The 19,791-nt window shown below is 31.8% G+C and overlaps 2 protein-coding genes across 2 annotated transcripts; one reads left to right on the top strand and one right to left on the bottom strand.

Annotated features, from left to right (window-relative positions):
• Window positions 1-8,361: 8,361 nt before the first annotated feature.
• Window positions 8,362-10,139, top strand: LOC110702595. The gene is made up of 2 exons (XM_021880330.1): window positions 8,362-8,675; window positions 9,224-10,139. Exons 1-2 carry the CDS (start codon window positions 8,616-8,618, stop codon window positions 9,827-9,829), a joined length of 666 nt encoding a protein of 221 aa, XP_021736022.1. The 5' UTR covers window positions 8,362-8,615; the 3' UTR covers window positions 9,830-10,139.
• A 4,218-nt stretch (window positions 10,140-14,357) lies between these two features.
• Window positions 14,358-19,490, bottom strand: LOC110702594 (peptidyl-tRNA hydrolase ICT1, mitochondrial-like). Its single transcript, XM_021880328.1, has 7 exons — window positions 19,033-19,490; window positions 16,198-16,257; window positions 16,036-16,118; window positions 15,569-15,633; window positions 15,451-15,484; window positions 15,001-15,071; window positions 14,358-14,867 (listed from the first exon to the last, which is right to left on the bottom strand). The coding sequence occupies exons 1-7, from the start codon at window positions 19,319-19,321 to the stop codon at window positions 14,777-14,779; spliced, it is 693 nt and encodes a 230-aa protein (XP_021736020.1). The 5' UTR covers window positions 19,322-19,490; the 3' UTR covers window positions 14,358-14,776.
• Window positions 19,491-19,791: the final 301 nt, after the last annotated feature.

The raw sequence follows: 19,791 nt of genomic DNA, 5'->3' as shown, positions 1-19,791 counted from the left end.
TAAAGTTTCTCCTTTTTCTTTGACGAGGAGTTTGAGTCAAAATCAGAATTGACACTGTGATGAGCTAATTGTTATTATGCATTTGATATCAAGTAGATCGAAGGCTTTGAAGCATAGGTATGGTAGGTTGTTGAGCTAGACAGGCTTATGTTTTAGCCCGATCTTAGGTTGTATATATATACCCTTATACGTAATACACAAACCAAGGATTCACATTCTTGACATAGATTGTGTTCTAGTATAAGGGCATATTCTCTTCAGTTCAGTTCAGTTCCAATCAGTTCAGTTCAATTCCTAATTTCCTTTTCTCATAAAATATTCAATTAAGTTCAGCTCCAATCAGTTCAGTTCAACCCATTTCAGTAAATCATAACAAGTCCTAAGAAGAGCTAGGGATGTGTTTTATTATTTAGGTGTATATAGTGTATTGTCTAAAAGTTTTCCAATGTTATGAGAATCTTAAACTTATACTGATATATGTCAAGGTACTTCGTAGACTGTTACCAATAGTTTTTATTATGTGGCGTGCTGGATGTTTATTTTTTCTAAAGTGTTTGCGTGTTTCAAGCTTAGATTCATGAGATCGAGAGTTTTTGAGGTGCCTTTTAAGTGATTGAGGCCACACCTTAACCTAAGCACTCTGTTTGAGTTCTTGCAAACAAAAGAATTTTAAATTAAAACTACCATAAAAATGTAGTGGAAAGAACGAGTGCACTCAAGAACTCAAATGCATCATTACATAGGGTACACTCAAATGTTTTACGGTATGTATATATTTTAGTGTTTTGAACTACAGGTGTGATTTTTTTATCTCATTATGAATTATTTTGATATAAAGCTTGTTATCTATATGTTGTAGTTATTCAAATTTTATCTTTATCTAATCACCCTTTACAATTAAAATAAATCGAGTTGCTTACCTTTTAGCTTCTAGTAATAGAATGAAATTTGGCATCTCCAATTAGTACAAAAACGGTTTTTGAACCGTTTATATTAGGCCAAACTAATTCATTTGTCCCTAATTGAATAGTGGGGTCTACATATTCAATTATTTATTGGAGACTTTATTAAATTAGTCGGAAGTAGTGTGAGCATCTTACGCAAGCAATGAGCTATATATTGAGCTCCACCATTAGTGCCATATATAGAATTAAAGTAACCAATCACCAAGTGAATTAAAAGCGATGACGATAATAAGATGTGTACACCAAACAAATAATTAAATACTGTTATTTTGGATAATTTCTCACAATTTATGTAATCAATCATGCACTATCTTGTGCATGTAACCACAATATAAATTCAATACGGAGTATGTGAGAGCTAAGCTAGAATTTACTACGGAGTAGTGTGCTCATAGTCAGATGTACGTGTGTATGTAATTTTAGTTGGTTGAAGTCTTGGAAGTGGTACTAAAAATGTAAAATTAAAATCCATCTACACTATTTTGCGGCTCTCCCTACACAGTGACAAAGCTAATTAGGTTGTTATACGTATAGTATACTAATGTACAAATAAGTAAACTCAATTAGATACGGAGTATATATAATGTAATGTTACTGTCTTCACACCATAAAAAGTGTACGATTAAACAACCACAATACTACAAAAGAACAATGATGAATGATGAATATAAATGATTAAGAAGCATGACCTAACCGGCCAAACAACAAAGAATGTACGTTGTGTTGAAGACACCGTACATTTTCAATCTTGATTCAGACATTCACACAAGCCACAATCCCAAGTTGGCCACAAACATGTGACTATGTGACTCTTGACTTTATACTTTCATTTCATTTAATTTTCTCACATTTTTATGCATAAGTGGATCCATTTTATATTTCCTCAATTTGACTATAGTTCTTAGTTCTTACACATTTGGTTTGGAATGTTCTTACTAGTAATTGCTATTTTTACTTTTCGATCTCTAACTTTTACCGAAGTTATTGTTCATCTTACATATTGCCTAACTTTTTACGTAATCTATGCCTAACTTTGGTGCAGATTACTGTTTTGGAACGCTAAGTGTGACATAATCAGTGACAAATTCTCAATTTATGAATAAATGGATTACACATCCTCAATGATTTCATGTTGATTTATGGTTTACTATTGTATATTTACTTCAAGCCATTATTGCTTTACTTCATACACATATTAAAATAGTCACTAGTTTACCTATTCGATCTGTTCGTTCCTTAATATATTAAATAAGTTGACTTTTGATGAGTGTATAATAAATACAAACTATTAAATTTATTAAAAAACAAATTAAGTATAATATAAAGGATTTTCTTATAAATTATTTAAATTTGGAAGCATGTAGATTAACCTTAGAGTGGGAAAAACTTATTTTAGCAATTTGCTCAAATAAAAGTATCAAACTAGTTACAATGTTAGCTGAATTCTATAGTATTAAATAAAGAAATATCACTTATCAAATATTGTATGCATGTATATACAAGCTACAATTTGCGGTAGCCAACTATTATTGTAGAGTTTATGGCTTGAGACATTGTACCTTGAAAATCTTAAATGGCATTATGGCAAATTGGCAAGCCAAGCTACAATACCAAGTAACTTGTCATATATTCATGAAGATGCTTAGATGCTCTTGTATGTATAAAGGAATTGCTTGCAACTTCTTTTAAATCAAGTAGCCTACCACTAGAGTGAGTATATTAAATAACTTGTTCTCAAACAAGCTACATTGAACTAATTGAATGATTAATTAAACGAACTAATAATAAATAAACCCGTCCAGCATTGTAGCATGAAAAATGACATGATTAGTAACTTGTTATTGGAGATGTTCTTATTAGTTTGTGAATGTAATTGCGGATACAGTGGTACATTAAAATAAGGTTTTGCCATTTTCTCTTGCTTTATTTGGTGTGAGCCAAAGGAATAGGCCTAGAGGGTGGTCACCTATATGCATTTACCATGCATGTTCACTTTCCCAATTTAAGACCTTTCTTTGCGTGAAAGAGAGAACAATTTACCTAAGTGATGTAACAACTAAGATATCATTCTATATTTAAGAGGCAATTGAAGAGAATTAAGTTTACCAGAATGATATGAGATTACAAATTTCAGCTTTTCTGTACAAGTATATTCCCTCATACATAGAAAAGATGCATATGTACCATGTTAAGGTTAGGGGACACAATAATGAATCTCACCAGCATTCAACATACATTAGGGCTAACTAACTCAATATATAACCTTGTACATATACACTAGCTTTGTATATGTGTGAATGTGCGCACAATATAATACGAGTAATAATAATATAACCAAACAAACTCTCACTTAATTATAAACTCAACTAATGTGGGACAACACACCACTCACATGTGGATTTTCTCATGGACTCAACATCAATTATATCATCTGAGTCATACAATATATACAAGACGAGTCAATATAAAATCTAAGAAATACATATCGAATTGGATAAAATGAAATTCCACCCTAGTATAAATGTATAACTTCAAAAGTAATAGGTGCAGTTAATCTAACTTTCCTATATGCTCTTTCCATTTCGATATGTTGCTTACATTGGCGGACTTGGCCTTATGCCTGGTGGGTCAAATGACTCACCAGGGCCCAAAATATTTTTTAAGTTTTTAAAAAAAAAAATAAAAAAAAAAATTGCTTTCTAAGTTTTTTTTTTTAAAAAAAAATACTAACTTTAAACCTTTTGTTAATGTTGTTGGGTTTTTGATGAAATGTGAACCTAATGCTTGTACAAATTTTAATCTTGTCAATTATTAGTTTGTTAATTATTAGAGAGCTAAGCTTGTCATGTTGTCAATTATTAGCTTGTTAATTATTAGTTTGTTAATTTTAGTCTTGTCAATTTTAAGCTTGTTAATTATTAGTTAGTACTGTAATCTTGTCAATTTTCTATTTGGATGATCTTTGTAAATAATTTTTCTTGGGAATTTTGGTAAATTTTTTCTTTTTACATATTTGGTTATCAATTGTGACTCACCAGTCGGAAATTCCTGGATCCGCCACTGGTTGCTTAGTTTTATTAAACATGTTCACTTTTAGGAAGAAAGAGATTTAGAACAACCTAACTTTATATAGCACAAAAAATGGCAAAAAGAAAATCATATTAACTCGAAATAAGTATGAAAGAAATAGACGGAGCATATGAAAAGGAAGACATGTGCCAATTAAATCCAAGTAGAATGATGTTATGATAATAAACCCTGAGGAACTAGCATTTCAATAAGACTTTGAATTGAGTGCGAAAAAACCATGTGCTTGCATACATTGCATTAATAATTGGAGAAAGACAATAAGACGACATTACTCCTACTATAAACGTGGATCGTTCATTCTTCATTCTAGTGTTAAAAAATCATCATCGATCATCTTCAACAATACAACTATACAAGTGTAAGATAATAATAATCACGCGAGATAAAATCTTACATTATTTTTTATGTCGACACTGGATTACAATATTCACGTTTGAGATGTAAGGATATTATAAGATTTGTTTTTCCGTTATTATTAAATTAATAAACTTCATCACTCTTCCGCTGGTCCTGTATGTTCTCTTCAATTAATCTATACAACTAAAGTAAATTTTACTTGTTTGGATGATTATTAATAATAGTTCATTTCACGTCTCGTGTTTTAATACTCATGTTTAATTAACAATTGTGGCATTGAGGTAATTTATAATTAGCTCGTTGTTACTCGTGCTGTAGTGCAAGAAATGGTAGGAATTTCTCACCCATTTTCAGAAACCATACTATCTTAGTAGTTGACATATATGTGCGAAAGAAATACAATCATATGATATCTTAGTAAATTTATCTCAATATAATATAATATCAAAATATACAATTTTGCTATACTAAAATATCATTGAAAATATTGCTGCACAATCTTTCCAAATAACACACATGAATATTTATATTAATCAAAGAAGAGAAAATTAAACACTTTATGTCTTTATAAGGTTGAGAGTCTAACTAGCTAAGTCACTCCAATAACCAAATGATATTAAGATGAAATTTCCCTGGGTCTTGTGAAGAAACCCAAACTCATATTTAACATTGTATCAAAATCAGGGTCATAATGACTTTAATATACATTCGACTAAATGTATACATGTGTGGGGGAGTTTTAAAATTACACTTTGGCTCTATACGATACATCACATGTGGGTGACGTTGTGCTGATTAAAAAGAGCTTACAAGTGTGTATAGAAGTGTTGAGGCATAATCTTTACATAAAATATTTTTGATATACAATGACCACAAAAACACCAATATTGAAGGAAAACTTTTGTATACACCCGGTTTTCAGTAATTTACTGTACATCGGGTATACTTTTGTTAAATTTAGTGTCACTTTTGTCAAATTTAGTGCCACTTTTGTCAAATTTATCAATGAAGCATAAATAACTCTTATATATGTCAGGGTAACTTTTGTGCGTTTTAGTGTAACTTTTGCACATTTTATTATCACTTTATAACGGATGCTCAGTAATTTACTGAACATCCGTTTTATTTAAAAGTTTGTCAATAGTGAAATAGGAAGAAAATTCATCTACCTAGAAGATTACAAAAGCAGCAAGTTAAAATCGTCATCGCTTAGCCATAAAAGTATTAGCTAATAAGGTAACTTGGTCCATGGAAAAAATTACAAAAAGACAAGTTAAAATCGTCATCGCTTAGCCATAAAATTGTAGCTAATAAGGTAACTTGTCCATGAAGAAGATTACTACTAATAAATGTTAGAGAAAAATGTAATGAAAAAATGCATTAGTCCAAAACAATATAATAATCTTCAACAGAAGTGGAAAAATGTCAAACAATAATTGTTTATTATTAATTGCAATAATAATAATAATAATAATAACAATAATTTCACGTAATTTATTAATTTAAATTAAAAAAAACAACGAATAAAAAAAGAGACATTAGTTTCAGAACTTCAGTACAGTATATTATTCAGCTAGATTACTAGAGCAAGTATCCCAACTTAATCGATTCAAAGAAACATTAGAAATAGGACTACAGATATCTTGGTCATCGATGACAGCAATGCGTACATAGTTCTCGTGTAAAAGAATGTAGTTCATGGAACACACATGCATACCAAGGAGTGATTGAGTAGACACGAGAACAACTTTTGCTGGTGCACACAACATACCCTCGGTGAGAGTCCTACACTCAAAACAATAACATAAATTAGAATGGTGTTTTCCACCAGAAATTAAGGAAACAATCAAATATCCACAATAACAGCTGGTAGAACTATGGTAGTATTCCTATTCCCGCTAGCAACCCCCACTGGTGTTTTTGGGGTGCTCATCTAGCAAGTTACTATTTCTCCTCAACAAATCTGCTCAATTCAATTCTCTCTTCATAACTGTTTGGGTCCAATTTAGTCCAATTGGGCCTAGACATTAAATGATCCAATTAAAAGCCCAAGGTCAAGGTCCATCTCTCCAATTGTGCTAAAGTCAAAGATCAGTCCTCACGGCAAGCCAATTGGGCTAAGGCCCAACTTCTCCATGTATGCAGAGGTATAAAAGCCATCAGTATTACATTTGTACATTCATTCAAGAAAAAAGCCTCAAGCAATTAATTCTCTTGCATAGTGTTCTCTTTCTACACACTGTACTGACTTTAGCATCGGAGGGGCCTTCCTCGGCAACACCCCCGAGGCTAGTTTACGTGTGTTTACTGTGCAGGAAACCTTCGACCCAACATTACTTGGATCGAATCTAGTCTTCTCCACTTCATCGGACCTTCGACAAGGTCCCATTGTTTTCATCCGAACCAATAACAATACGGCGCATAGTAGTTCCATGTATACTTCCCACCAGTCCCTAATCAAGCTTAGTGATACCATTTAATTTATAATTAGACTAAGTTATAATGGTATTCTCTATTAATTTTCCTATGTAAGATACATATACACCTCTAACTGCACCTCAAGTAACATGATATACACTTTTAACTACACCTCAAGTAACATGATACATTACCTACAACGACAGTCAACAGCTCACACCAAACTATAATTGTATTCTTTATCAATTTTCTTATCTAAGTAACTGAATGTTCCTAAACAGTTAAACACTAAGGTGGGCAGCAGCCAAATACTAAATGTTGCTAAATTTTAATCCAACATATTATCAGACAGCACCATGGAATCATATGCTTCCACTCTTACCAATTGATATTACAATAGTAGAATATTAGCATTAATTGCAAAGTTATTTAGATCTAAATAATTTTGAAGATAGTAAAATTTTAACCAAATTATACAATATGGAGTACTTTTAAACCCGTGAGTAATTATATTTGGAAGTCAGATAGTTTCTTATAAATTCATAGTAATGTAGGAAAAATAAATAGAAAATAACATAATATAATAATTGTCTTAAAAAAGAATATACTCTATATATATAATTTAATAATTTAAGGTAAAAAATGAGAAGGTTCCAAAAAATAAGTTAAAAAAATAAGAATATGATGTCAGCAATTGATTTAGGCGGGAATTTTTTTTACCACAACTTGGCATCTGTATAATTTAAATAAAAGATAATATCGGTTGTTACTTTAGTTATATTTATAGATTAGACCAAATGTATACATGTGTGCGGGAGTGTTGAATTTACACTTTGGCTCTATACAAGACATCACATGTGAGTGACGTCGTACTAATTAAAAAGAGTTTATAAATGTGTATAGGAGTGTCAGAGGCATAATCTTTACATAAAATATTTTTGATATGTAATGACCACAAAATTACCAATATTGATTTAGGACGAAAATCCATCCATATAGAAGATTACAAAAGGCAAGTTAAAATCGTCATCGCTTAGCTATAAAAGTATTAGTTAATAAGATAACTTGGTCCATGGAAAAGGTTACAAAAGACAAGTTAAAATTGTCATCACTTAGCCATGAAAGTTGGAGCTAGTAAAGTAACTTGGTCCATGGAGAAGATTACTATTACATACTAATCAATGTTAAGAAAAATGTAATGAAAAAAAGTATTGGTCCAAAACAATAAAATAATCTTGAACAAATTAAAAGTGGAAAATGGCAATCTAAAATTATTTATTATTAATTTTAACATTAATAATTATAATTTTACGTAATTTGTTAATTTATAAATAAAGAAAAAACAAGGAATAGAAGAAGAATCCATCGTTGGTGTAGTCTACTCTCCGCCCAAGTAAAAAGAGCTTATCCTTGAAAACACGTAGGATTTGCGGCACACACTCACCCACACAACACACCATTACAATTTGTCAACTCTTTTTTTTTTTTTTTTTTTTTTTTCTCTCTCCTCTCCCTTTAAAAGGAGAAATAGGTGACTCCCTTAAAAGTCGCTTCTTTTCTTTCATTTCTATTTCCACACATATTTTTCTTATTCTCCAAGAAAATATTTTCACTTTCTCTCTCATTTTTTTCTATTTTCTCTCTCTTCTCAAGCTCTTATCATCTTTATTTTACCAGCTATCATCTACCGATTATAAGGAGATAATCAACAGCTCAAGTTTTCCAAGAGATTCATTTATCTCGTTTTTATTGAAGATTTATTAATATAAACAAAGATTGATTAAAATGAAGGTGGTTTGGTCTCCTGATAATGCTTCTAAAGCTTATATTGATACAGTTAAATCTGTAAGTTTTTCTTCTTTTTTTCCTTTTCATCTTTTGGTCTGATTTTTGGTTTTATTATTTGATCCTTTAACCCCTTCATAATTCTTTTTGCTTCACTATTTTTTTAACAAAAAAAAAATTAGGAGTAAATAAATAAAACTAGGTTTTGGGTTAATTCATTGAATAAAAACAAAATAAATTCAAAATAAATATCTATTTGTATTTCTGCAACTAATTCAAAATCCAAGATTTTGCTTTTATCAAGAAACGTGTAGAAGTTTTTTTTTCTTTTTTTTTTTTTTCCTTTTGCTTTAAGTTTCATTTTATTATGAATTTCTGTGAATATTTTTTCCAAAAATGAATTTCTGTGAACAGCTAACTAACTTTTGTAACCTCCAATTAAAAACTACGAGTAACTTTTTGTAATTAAGTTTTAACATTATTAATTTATCTTATTAAATATCAAAATATTAAAAAAAAAAAAAAAAAAAAAACCACTTGTTACTCATAATGTTCTTCCTGTATGAAAAGACTCGATTATAACGTGTTTATATTTTTTGAAATGGCAGTGTGAATTATACCAAGAATCAGGAGTAGCAGAACTAATATCAGCGATGGCAGCAGGATGGAATTCAAAGCTAATAGTAGAAACATGGTCAAATGGCAATTTTACCCCTCGAAGCATCGGTCTCGCAATCGCAGCCCGTCACACGGGGGGTCGTCACGTATGCGTAGTACCCGACGACCGCTCTCGTTCCGATTACATGCAAGCGATGACATCCGTCGTACACAGCGTACCAACACCGGAGATTCTTGTCGGAGAACCGGAAGAAGTTATGTCGGAACTCGAAGGCGTTGACTTTTTGGTGGTAGATAGTCGAAGGAGAGACTTTTCGAGGTTCTTAAGGTTAGCAAGGTTAAGTAATCGAGGGGCAGTTTTGGTATGTAAAAATGCTCAGGTTAAAACGGCGTCGTCTGGGTTTAAGTGGAGAGGAGTTCTAGATGGAGGGAAATATCGTGTGGTACGCACTGCTTTTTTACCCGTAGGACCGGGGTTAGATATCGCACACGTGGCAGCATCTAACGGTGGGTCTGCTCCATTGATGAAGAAGAAGCGTTGGATTAGACATGTGGATCAGATTTCTGGTGAGGAACACGTCATCAGAACTACCTGAGATATTTATGTTTTTTTTTTTTTTTTTGAAATATCTGACCAAAAAAAAAAAAACAATATTCGTAATTTAGGGGGAAAAAAAAAGGAATGTGTCTTTATTTTATTTGAATTAATTTAATTTTGGGAGAGGAAAAGGGGATATTGTAGACTAAGTAATAAATGTAAATATAAATGACTGTTGCTTCTGAGACATCCATGCAAATGTTTGAGAAGTGTGTAGTATATATGATAATGTATGTATGGTCTAATTGAGATTAGGCTATATCTTTGTACAGACTAATTTAAAATGAGTGATTATGAAGTTTTGTTCATAGACTTGTTGATGACAATTGGTTTTGTTTTAAGCTTATTCGTTAGTCGACATGCTTGTTTTGATTTGTTCGGGAAGTAGTCATGTACTTTGTTGTACTTATGTACGGTGTATACTTTTGTATGTTCGGAAAAGTTGTCACCCTAAGTAGTACGATGTACTTTGTAGGCTTTTGATCCATGCCAAAACTATTATAGCTTCATTTTTAGTCTTAAAACTTCATTTTTATTAATATGTCTTTTTTAAAATAAAAAAAGCTTATAATTACTTCCTTGATGGAGTATATTATTTCAAGTGAGGCATTTTATGGGTTTATGGTCACTCTTGAAAGTTTTGCCCAACTATTTTCATAATCTTGCACCAAAATTTTTTATTTTATTTTTTTCTATAATTATTTGCTTCAAAATAAAATTTAATTGTAGAATATATTGTAAAATCCAATTAGGTAATTGCAATTAGGACACAAGAGCTGAGAGCAGCAGTTGCACGTAATGAAAAATGGGTTTGGCCAAATAAAATTGAAGGAATATTACTGAGAATATACGTTATATATTAACAGAAAGACTTGCGTGGACCTGGTCCACAATAATGTTATTGTGGACCCGAGATTTATACACACGCAACTTACATTATTTTGAACATAGTGACCCTTAGTTTTTACATAGTAACCTTATTTTTAACATATTAACCTTTATTAAATCTAGTATAACATTTAATATTATTGTGAACTTAAAATACAAAGTTATGACCCTAAATTTAACATAGTGACCTTTATTATTCATAATAACCAATATATAATTTTTATTTTTTTTGAAAACCACCAATATATAAAATATTACATTAAACAATTAACCTCTTATAACCTATATATTGCCAAAATGACTTTTAATTTATTTCAACATGGAGATCTTATTTATATTGTAGTGACCCCTTTTTTTTTTACTAATAATGCATTGACAAAGGGAGTGGAAAATAGGATTGTGGAAAATTTTAGCTCAATATGTACAAATTATTTCATTTTAATTGGTTTTTGTTTACTTACTTTAGCTTGCAGATAATTAGTAAGAAAATTAACTATGTAATGTAATAAATGTAGATAAATTCAGACAATTTCATGTATAAGAAAAATTTAAATTAGTCAAAAACAATTGAAATACTGAACATACCACTCAAACGAACAATTTGAGCAGTGACCGTGTTAGATTTTATGACGACATCTCTCATTCTCTGATATATCAATCCAATCTAGCTTTGCAAGTGAAATTCGATCAAAGTGAGGGGGAGGATAAGAGAATCCTCAGTTTCTCAGACAGCCTATACGATACACCCAAATGTAATTAAAAAATTCTAAGTTTGTCGCCCCTAAAGAGCCCCTAGTGGAAAGACCAAACTCTTAACACTAAGCCAATATCATAGGATATAAATTACTCCATACTAATATACGTAGTACTTTAATAAGTATTAAGTAATGATCAAAAAAGAATTTACGTAGCATTATAACTTTTGATTTCTAATAGGACTGAACACGAAGAAATTATAGTTATGTAAAGCTGTTTTTAAGAGTATATAAGAATGGTAATGTATGCTAGGCATAGGGCAAACAATGGAGCAAGTGAGTGGCCGCTGAGTAACTAGCTAGCTAGCTAGCTACTAACTTAGGTTGGCTGAGGAAATGGCTAGGTATTACTGTCGGAGTGTTGCGCAAGGGTTGTTGAGGAGATTGAGGATCTTGCGGCGTTGATATTATTGTTTTCATACTTTCATGTTATCTAGAAAAAAAATATTTCTTAGTTCAGCAGTAAATGTGAACAGGTCCTAAGGGTCTGTTTTCTTCATTTTAATTTCAGCTCAGTTCAGATCAATACAATTTAGTTCAGTTTCTAATTTTATTTTCACATAAATATTTTAGTTTAATTTAGCTCAATTCACTTCAGATCATTAAATCAGAACAGGTCCTAAGTTGTAAAGAAGAGGTCACATATAACTCATATTAGTACCATGAATAAATACTTATCTCCAAATTCATGATCTCAACAATTGCAAACTAAGTTTTTTTATTAATAATAATTGGTTGTGAGTTTTTTTTTTTTCAAAGTGTAATTATACTCTCTCCATTCCTAAAAGTCCGACTTACTTTATATTTAGTTTGCTACATTTATCTCTTATTATTAAATAATATTTGCTTGATGACTTGTCTTATCCAATACACAATATATTCCAATTAGACTTGTCAGTTCCTAATTTTTGGTACTTAACTAATATTCCTTATCTCATGATGTCATTCGAGTGCATTACAAGTTTACAACTCTTTACAATTATGTTCCAAATTTTAAGTTTAGGAATAAATTTTACACCACATGTGTAAAATTTATATAAATCACTCATTTTAATTCATATCAATAACATTATAAAAAAATTATTAAAAAAATAACATATTAAAAAATTTACTACTTCCTATGAAATTATATTGATCGTATATGAAACAAAAAGAATATTACTCCATAATCCATACCACTAATACTAACGGGTTATTACCCCATCCATATATATACGCCAAAATAAAGACTGATCATTATGATGGTGTTATCTCATTACTTCAAAACATGTAAAAGCATATTGTGGGTGAGATTATTAAAGCCGTGTTTGTGTTAATGCATACTACTAACATATTACAAGCTTACAACAAAATTATAGAAAACTCAGTCCAAAGATAAAACATTACATTTGAATATTCTTGTGGAAACAAATTATACTTTGGACAGACTGGACACGCAAATTAAATATATTGACCTCCTTTTAAAGGGTCAAAAGATTGTGGAAAATGAAAATTAGAGTAATTTTTCAGCCTTCAGAATTCTTATGTCATTAAAAATTCTGATTTTAGTCAGTGGATTTTGGCTTACCTTTTCCTGTACGTCATGAGTTAATAAAGTTTGGGATAATTACTTTAGACTTGGAGTATTCTTGTTAAACACGGTTAAGGAATGTTCAATACGCGTCAAAGTTATTGAAATGTTGCTTTTATATTTTACCTTGGTAAGTGTTTTAATTCATACTTCATTTTTAACTTTTATGGTTTATTTTCCTTTCTCTTTTTGGTCCTAATAAGTAATACTCCGTAATGCATTACGAATTACAAGTGTAAATACAATTGGAGAAGAGAAATATTCAAATTTGTAACCTCTAAGATCTAAGACTTCATTTTTTTTTTTAATTTTTAATAAACCCTAAATTTTGATATTCCCTAAGAGCTTGTCCAGTACCATCTATACCTAAAATGAAAAAAGAGTTCTTAGGCGGGGGCAGGATTCGAACCTGCAATCTTCAGGGCATGAGCCTAATGAGTTTTCCAATTACTCTACCCCGCTTCTTCTCTTTCTTTCACTATTCTCACCTAGGTCCCCGGCTTTGGTTGCTTGGCCGGGGTAGAAGTGGTAGTAATTGCGAATGAGCAAGTAGGGGGCGGCAACTAAAGAGGTAGCGAGACTGACGAAAAGTGTAACAAAAAGTTTGAAATTTGTATATATATACTAACGTGGTATAATTTTATTTATTTATTTATTTTTATTTTTATTTTTTGAAAACAGGTATAAAATTTATTTGATCACACATTGTACCCTTATTTTAAAATTGCGTGTTTATAAATTAATTCTAACATTTTAATGTATCCTCCACATATTTTAAAAGATAAGTGAATGTTCTGTAAAAAAAAAAAAAAAAAAAAAAAAAAAAAAAAAAAAAAAAATACCCCTCATAATTCTAGCCATCCAAAAAAATTTAACCACTTACTATGAGTCCATATATCAAAACATTCAAGATCAACCCAAAACAAAAAGTGAAAAAAACTTCATTAAAACGGAGTAAGACAAATAATCCAAACCAATGATATTATTCTTTATTCGAAATAGATAATGTTCTTATTACTTTTTCTTTCACATTATATAATGTTCTTTTTCTTTTCATGACATAAATTGTTCTTATTCTAAATAATTAACGGATTAATGAAACTATGCGAGTTGCATCAAATGACAGAATACTACTTTTTCCAAATTAAAAGGGACTTTTAATGTTATGTAACATCACCCTTTTATCAAAGCAATCAATATAGATAAAATATGGTTGAGTATTTTTTGTTCTTTTGGAATACTACTCGTACAAAAGTGTGGTAGGTGCACAATCACAGCAATAAAATTAGAGTGCATAAGAAAGCCGGCACCTATATATCAAAGTACAAGTATAAATTCATTGAAAAATTCCTTCACATATACAAATTGTCAATATCACCAACTCACCAAAAGCAATACTTAACGAACCGACAGATTCCGTTATCAAAGATGAGATGAGATGAGAAGGAACTGGTGATTTAGTCAAAAGATCGTCGAATTCTGTATGTTTCACAGCATCTAATTCAGAAAATAGACAGTTGGATGTTACGTGAAACCGTTAACAACCAAATACCAACCTCTTACCTAACGTATTCACAACGAAGAGAAAGTTTACCGAGCTCCTCTAATCATACCCTAAGAGGCAACTCCTTTTTTTTTCCGACCAGATACCGACAGAGGTGGAAGTAATCTTAATGATCTAGCTAAGGCATCTTTAATTCACGAAGACAAAGTGGGATCCCAGCTCACTGTTTTAGTCCCAGCTACCTTTACTTTGACGGAGGGACTTCTTCTGTGACAAGACTTTTTTGTTCTGCAATCGTTTCTGCTCTGACTTGGCAGACCTTCAGCCATAAACAAGAAAACTTGATGTCAATGGATATGATAAAGAGACATCGTAGAAATTATAGAAGTGAACAAAGAATAGCAAGTTGGAATGGTTAAGAGTTCAAAATGAGGATATAAAAGGAATCATACAATTGAGCTATTTTCTTCTTTTGTGCTTCTGTAGGTGCTGGAGGGACATACGCAGCAGCATCAATAATTGCCTGGGTTCAGTAAGTTAAAACAAGCATATAAGATAAGATTAAGTACACACAAATATCTTCTGAGCAAATCAAAAAGTGAGTGAAGAGAATTTGACAGATGAAATATATTTGTGAAAATGAAGCTAAAACACGATGGGCAACACAACTTCACCATTAAAATCCAATTGGTGGCCACCAATAAATGAACATTTGTGTGCATGAAGGATAAAATTACTTCAGCTGTATTATTTGTAGCTTTTTCAACCCAACTAGGACATGTGAGTACTTCACAATGAACCCTTAAACAAGAACATAGAAGAAGAATAACAGAAGAGGAAAAGCAAAAAAAAATCAATTAAAATATTTAACAAGAATAAAGAAGAAATGCAGATTTAAGTACCTGTAGTTTTGATAGGGCGTCTTCAATGTTACCCCTGATATACAGATAAAGAATAAACAATATTTAGATATGAATGCAATGGAAAAGCTGAATTCAAAATATGCAACAAGGAATTTACTGTTGTGTCCGAGTCTTGGTGGAAGAAATCACAATCTCTCCGTCTTTGTTGATCCGGTTCTTCTCCTGCTCATCCAGAAATATGAGACACAAAATAAAAAACAACTGTTGTCAAGTGTTGCCAGATACTTATATTATACGGAGTAACAAACTCCATTCTCTAATTAAAACCAAAAAGTTGGAACCCAGGGGCTTTTTTCTCTTATTTCTCCATTGCCAGTTCATTATTACTAACTAGTAAAATATTCATTCATCCTTGTAGTTAACAGTCATGTTCAAAGCGGAGGCTTGCATTGAATACAAAATTACAAAGGCCCTACTACAGCTATAAGGTATCCAAACAATGACACTAATCTTTCAATATATGAACACAAGACAGAAAAGACTTATTATTACTCTAAAAAAATAGGTTCAAGAAATTAATCAGGAGAACAAAGAATACAAATAACAAGGAGGCAAGAACCAAACCAGTTGCATAATCTTCTCTCTGATTCTTTCACTCAGCCAAGTTGCCTTTTTCACATTGAAGCGCATGTCTACCTTAGTGTTTACTGCATTAAGAAGTTAAACAATGAACTATGAAAGTATCTCAAAACCTCACTACTAAATACAAATAGGGACTTAACAAACCTTTGTTAACATTTTGACCTCCAGGCCCTCCACTTCTTGCAAAATTCATAGTCACGTGCTCTACAGACACACAATGATACAAATCAGACAACTGTACATCAATTTATGTACTAATACTGCCTCATTATAAAAATAGATGACACAAACTAGCCGACTGTACATCAGTTTATGTTAAGATCAACTAGATCAATGATAACTGCAAAAGGACAAACTAATACAGAGTATGTTATTGAAGAGCTCCTTTCCTCAAATGCCTCACTGCCATTATCTAAAGTTTTGCAGCAGTAACTTAAAAATTGAAAGGACGATCAACAATCACCCTATGATTAAGAATAAAATAGCATTTCAGGAATTGAAAGGAAATTTATGAAAAGGCATGAACTTCAAGAAAATACACTTGGAAATCTTAAAGTTAAAGGGAGCAAGATGCCCCAAAGCGCACAAGTCCTTGAAGCCTAGGCGCAGGGCAAAGGTGCATGCCTTTTGTAGGTGAGGCACACTATATATATAATAAAAAAAAAATATATTTATATAATAGTTTCCATTAAGCAAGCCTAAAAAAGGAATTGAGAAAAATGGTGAAGGGTTATGTAATCAATAACTAGGGTTCTTCAAATGGAAATGGGGACTTGGGGTTTCTCTCTCCTCTAGAATTAAAGTAAACCTAACAGTTGCAAAGTCACATGGCAAACTAACAAATTAGCCATTGACTACTTAAAACATAAGGTGCAAAAAGGAAGTAAGCAACCTAGAAAAAAGCGCATAAGTGTGTGCCTTTTGTAGGTCTTTGCGCCAGCCAAGGCGCCAGGCCGCCAGCTCTCACGCCTCACACCTCACCATGCCTTGCGCCTCGGCACGCTTTTCAAAACTAAGACGGAAATTAAGGACAATCTGGTAGGAGACATAAAATGGACTATTTATTTCCCCAATTATAGAGAACATGCTCTCATTTCCACCGAATAGGTACTTGAAATTGGGCAAAGAGATTGCAAAAAGGATTAAACAAGTAAGCAAAATGGAATCACAAGTAAAACTTGTAGTCTACTCAAGAAACATCAAGCGTTTATTTACAATGACCAATGGCTGCACTAGTCCACAGGTCAAAAAATTCATGGCCTATAACAAAACTTTAGCAGCAGCATAACTACTCGAAAGATACAAAGATATTCAATAATAAGCCCACAATTTTGAATAGAATGTCAGTTAAGGAACTGATAACAAGTTTAAGTAAAGGCATGAAGTTTCGAAAATACATTAGAGAATAGAGATTTTGGACAGATTACAAGATAGATTATAAAGTCTATGCTTAGTTACAACTTACAATGTAGCAACAATCAAGTTGCATCAGCATAATGTGGACCCTTATCTAACCAATTTGAGCTCCCATGTACACTAAATCGGTATTCAAAATTGGCCTTAAAAGAAGTTTTTCTTAATAAAAAAATTTGGGTCGACAACTTTGAAAAAAAGACATAAAATACAAAAATAGTATGATTAGTTTTAAAAAGCACACCTTAGGTGTAAGGCACAGTGAGGCTCCAGAGTTGACGTCTTAGCTCTTTGAGGCTCAAAGACCTACTAAAGGTGCGCGCCTTTGCGCTTTTTTCTAGGTTGCTTCTTACGCCTTATTGTGCGCTTTATGTTTTAAAGCATCAATAGCTATCGTGTAAGTTTATTTTTCCTAAAGTATACCATGAGACTTTGTTATGGGCAGGTTTTCTTCAATTCAAGTGGAGAGAGAAATCCCATATCCTATAATTCGATTTGAAGAACCCTTTTTATTGATCACATGGCCCTTTCACCTTTTCTCATAATTTCATTTTTACACTTATTTAATAGAAAGTATTATTTCTAATCTATATGAATAAAGTGCGCCTAACCTACAAAAGGCGCGTGCCTTTGCTTTGCGCCTTGGCTCCAAGGACTTTTTGTGCCTTGGTGCGCCTTTCGCCCTTTAAAACTAAGATAGCATGGGATCATAATACTCATAAGTAGATTTGTTATCAATCCTTTAAAAAGCAAGATTTCATTTCAAATGCCCTAGAAGAACTACGGAATAGTTTATAAGCCAAAGGTCCAAATTCTTCAAAACCATTGTGCACAAAATCCTCAAAGGTAACCAACATTATGAATTCCCCGAAATATAGCAATACTACATGGATGCTTCAGAAACACAAAAGCCGACACTCAATCAATCAAAGCCTTAATCCCATAAGTGGGGTCTCAGAACAAAAAACCAGTCTATACAATGAAGTAATTAATCATTACAGCTTCAATAGAGCTATACAAAAGATACATCACTTACATTATAACTAGAAAAACAATCAACAGTTCAACACCTATCTTCATTTACAAATAACTGCATTGGTCTCCACTATTACCCAAAACCAATTGAATAACCCTAAGTTCAAATTTCCAAACAAAAATTCAAGCTAAACTAATCAATCACATACTACATAGTAATATAGTATCAATAAAAGAACCCTAAGTTCACATTTCCAAACAAAAATTCAAGCTAAACTAATCAATCACATACTACGAAGTATCAATTAAAGAACCCTAAGTTCATATTTCCATAAAAAAATTCATGCTAATTTAACCAAGCACACTTTCAATTAAAAACCCAATGTTTATATTTCCTAACAAAAATTCACGCTAAACTAATCAATCACATACTATCAATTCAAGAACCCTAAGTTCATATTCCTGACAAATAATTCTTGCTAAACTAACAATCACAAACTACGACAATTCGATTGTTTCCCATTTCAATTCAACAATAAAAAACCTAATTCTCAAACATTAAATTGCAAAAAAACAAAGCAAGAGGATTACCAAGAGAGATTTTGGCAGGAGGGGGCTCATTATCGGCGCAAGAAGCACGTTCTTCAGCTTCAACAAGAAGCTGCTGGACCTGAGAAAGACGCGCCGACGCTTTCTTCCGAGCACCGCCGTACTCCGACGACGCAGCACACCGGAAACCGCCATTGGAGATGTTTCGAGAAGCGGTGTAAGGGGAGGTTCTGAGAAACGCTAAGGCAGCGCGTTCCTTAGAAATAGCCCGAAACGCTGATTTAGAAACGCTGTTGAGGAGGATGTTTGTGGTCATTCTAATGGCTGCCATTTTCGTCAATTGGTCAGATTTCTGGAGTTCCAAACGTAGATGAAGATGATGATGTTGGTGGGTTTTGAAATTATTATCTTGTGTAGAAAGTAGAAACTCGAACTCAGAAAATCAGAAATGTATTTCTTGATTTTTAAGACAGTACATAATATAATTTCTGGCAGATAAAAACATATTCATGTTATGTACCAATGGTCTAATAAAAACATTATTCTATTTGACGGCCACTTTTTTTTTTTTTTTTTTTTGACATTAATGTTGTGAAAAATATAATCATATAAATTTTTATAAATTTGTTCTTAATAAATAATTTCGCAATATCAAACTTATTATATTTACTTATCTATAATTAGAGATATAAAAGACTAAAATTATGCATTGACAAGCGTAAAAGTCAAAATGTTGCAATTAATAGAGAACTAAAATGTTATTTCAAATTTAACGAGGCAAGTAAAATGAGACGAATGTTT

Source organism: Chenopodium quinoa, unplaced genomic scaffold (assembly GCF_001683475.1).
Source record: "Chenopodium quinoa cultivar QQ74 unplaced genomic scaffold, ASM168347v1, whole genome shotgun sequence".
In the NCBI taxonomy this organism is placed as follows: Eukaryota; Viridiplantae; Streptophyta; class Magnoliopsida; order Caryophyllales; family Amaranthaceae; genus Chenopodium; species Chenopodium quinoa.
Note: the sequence above shows the minus strand (reverse complement) of the source record. Positions and strands in the feature narration are given on the sequence as shown.

What these genes read in the sequence shown, in the direction of transcription:
- LOC110702595 (XM_021880330.1), top strand. Translation starts at nt 8,616, where the DNA reads ATGAAGGTGGTTTGGTCTCCTGATAATGCTTCTAAAGCTTATATTGAT. An exon ending in ATATTGATACAGTTAAATCT is followed by an intron (nt 8,676 to 9,223) that starts GTAAGTTTTTCT and finishes TTGAAATGGCAG; the next exon opens with TGTGAATTATACCAAGAATC.
- LOC110702594 (XM_021880328.1), bottom strand. Translation starts at nt 19,321, where the DNA reads ATGGCAGCCATTAGAATGACCACAAACATCCTCCTCAACAGCGTTTCT. An exon ending in GAGAGAAGATTATGCAACTG is followed by an intron (nt 15,634 to 16,035) that starts GTTTGGTTCTTG and finishes CTGGATGAGCAG; the next exon opens with GAGAAGAACCGGATCAACAA. An exon ending in ACCAAGACTCGGACACAACA is followed by an intron (nt 15,485 to 15,568) that starts GTAAATTCCTTG and finishes TCTGTATATCAG; the next exon opens with GGGTAACATTGAAGACGCCC.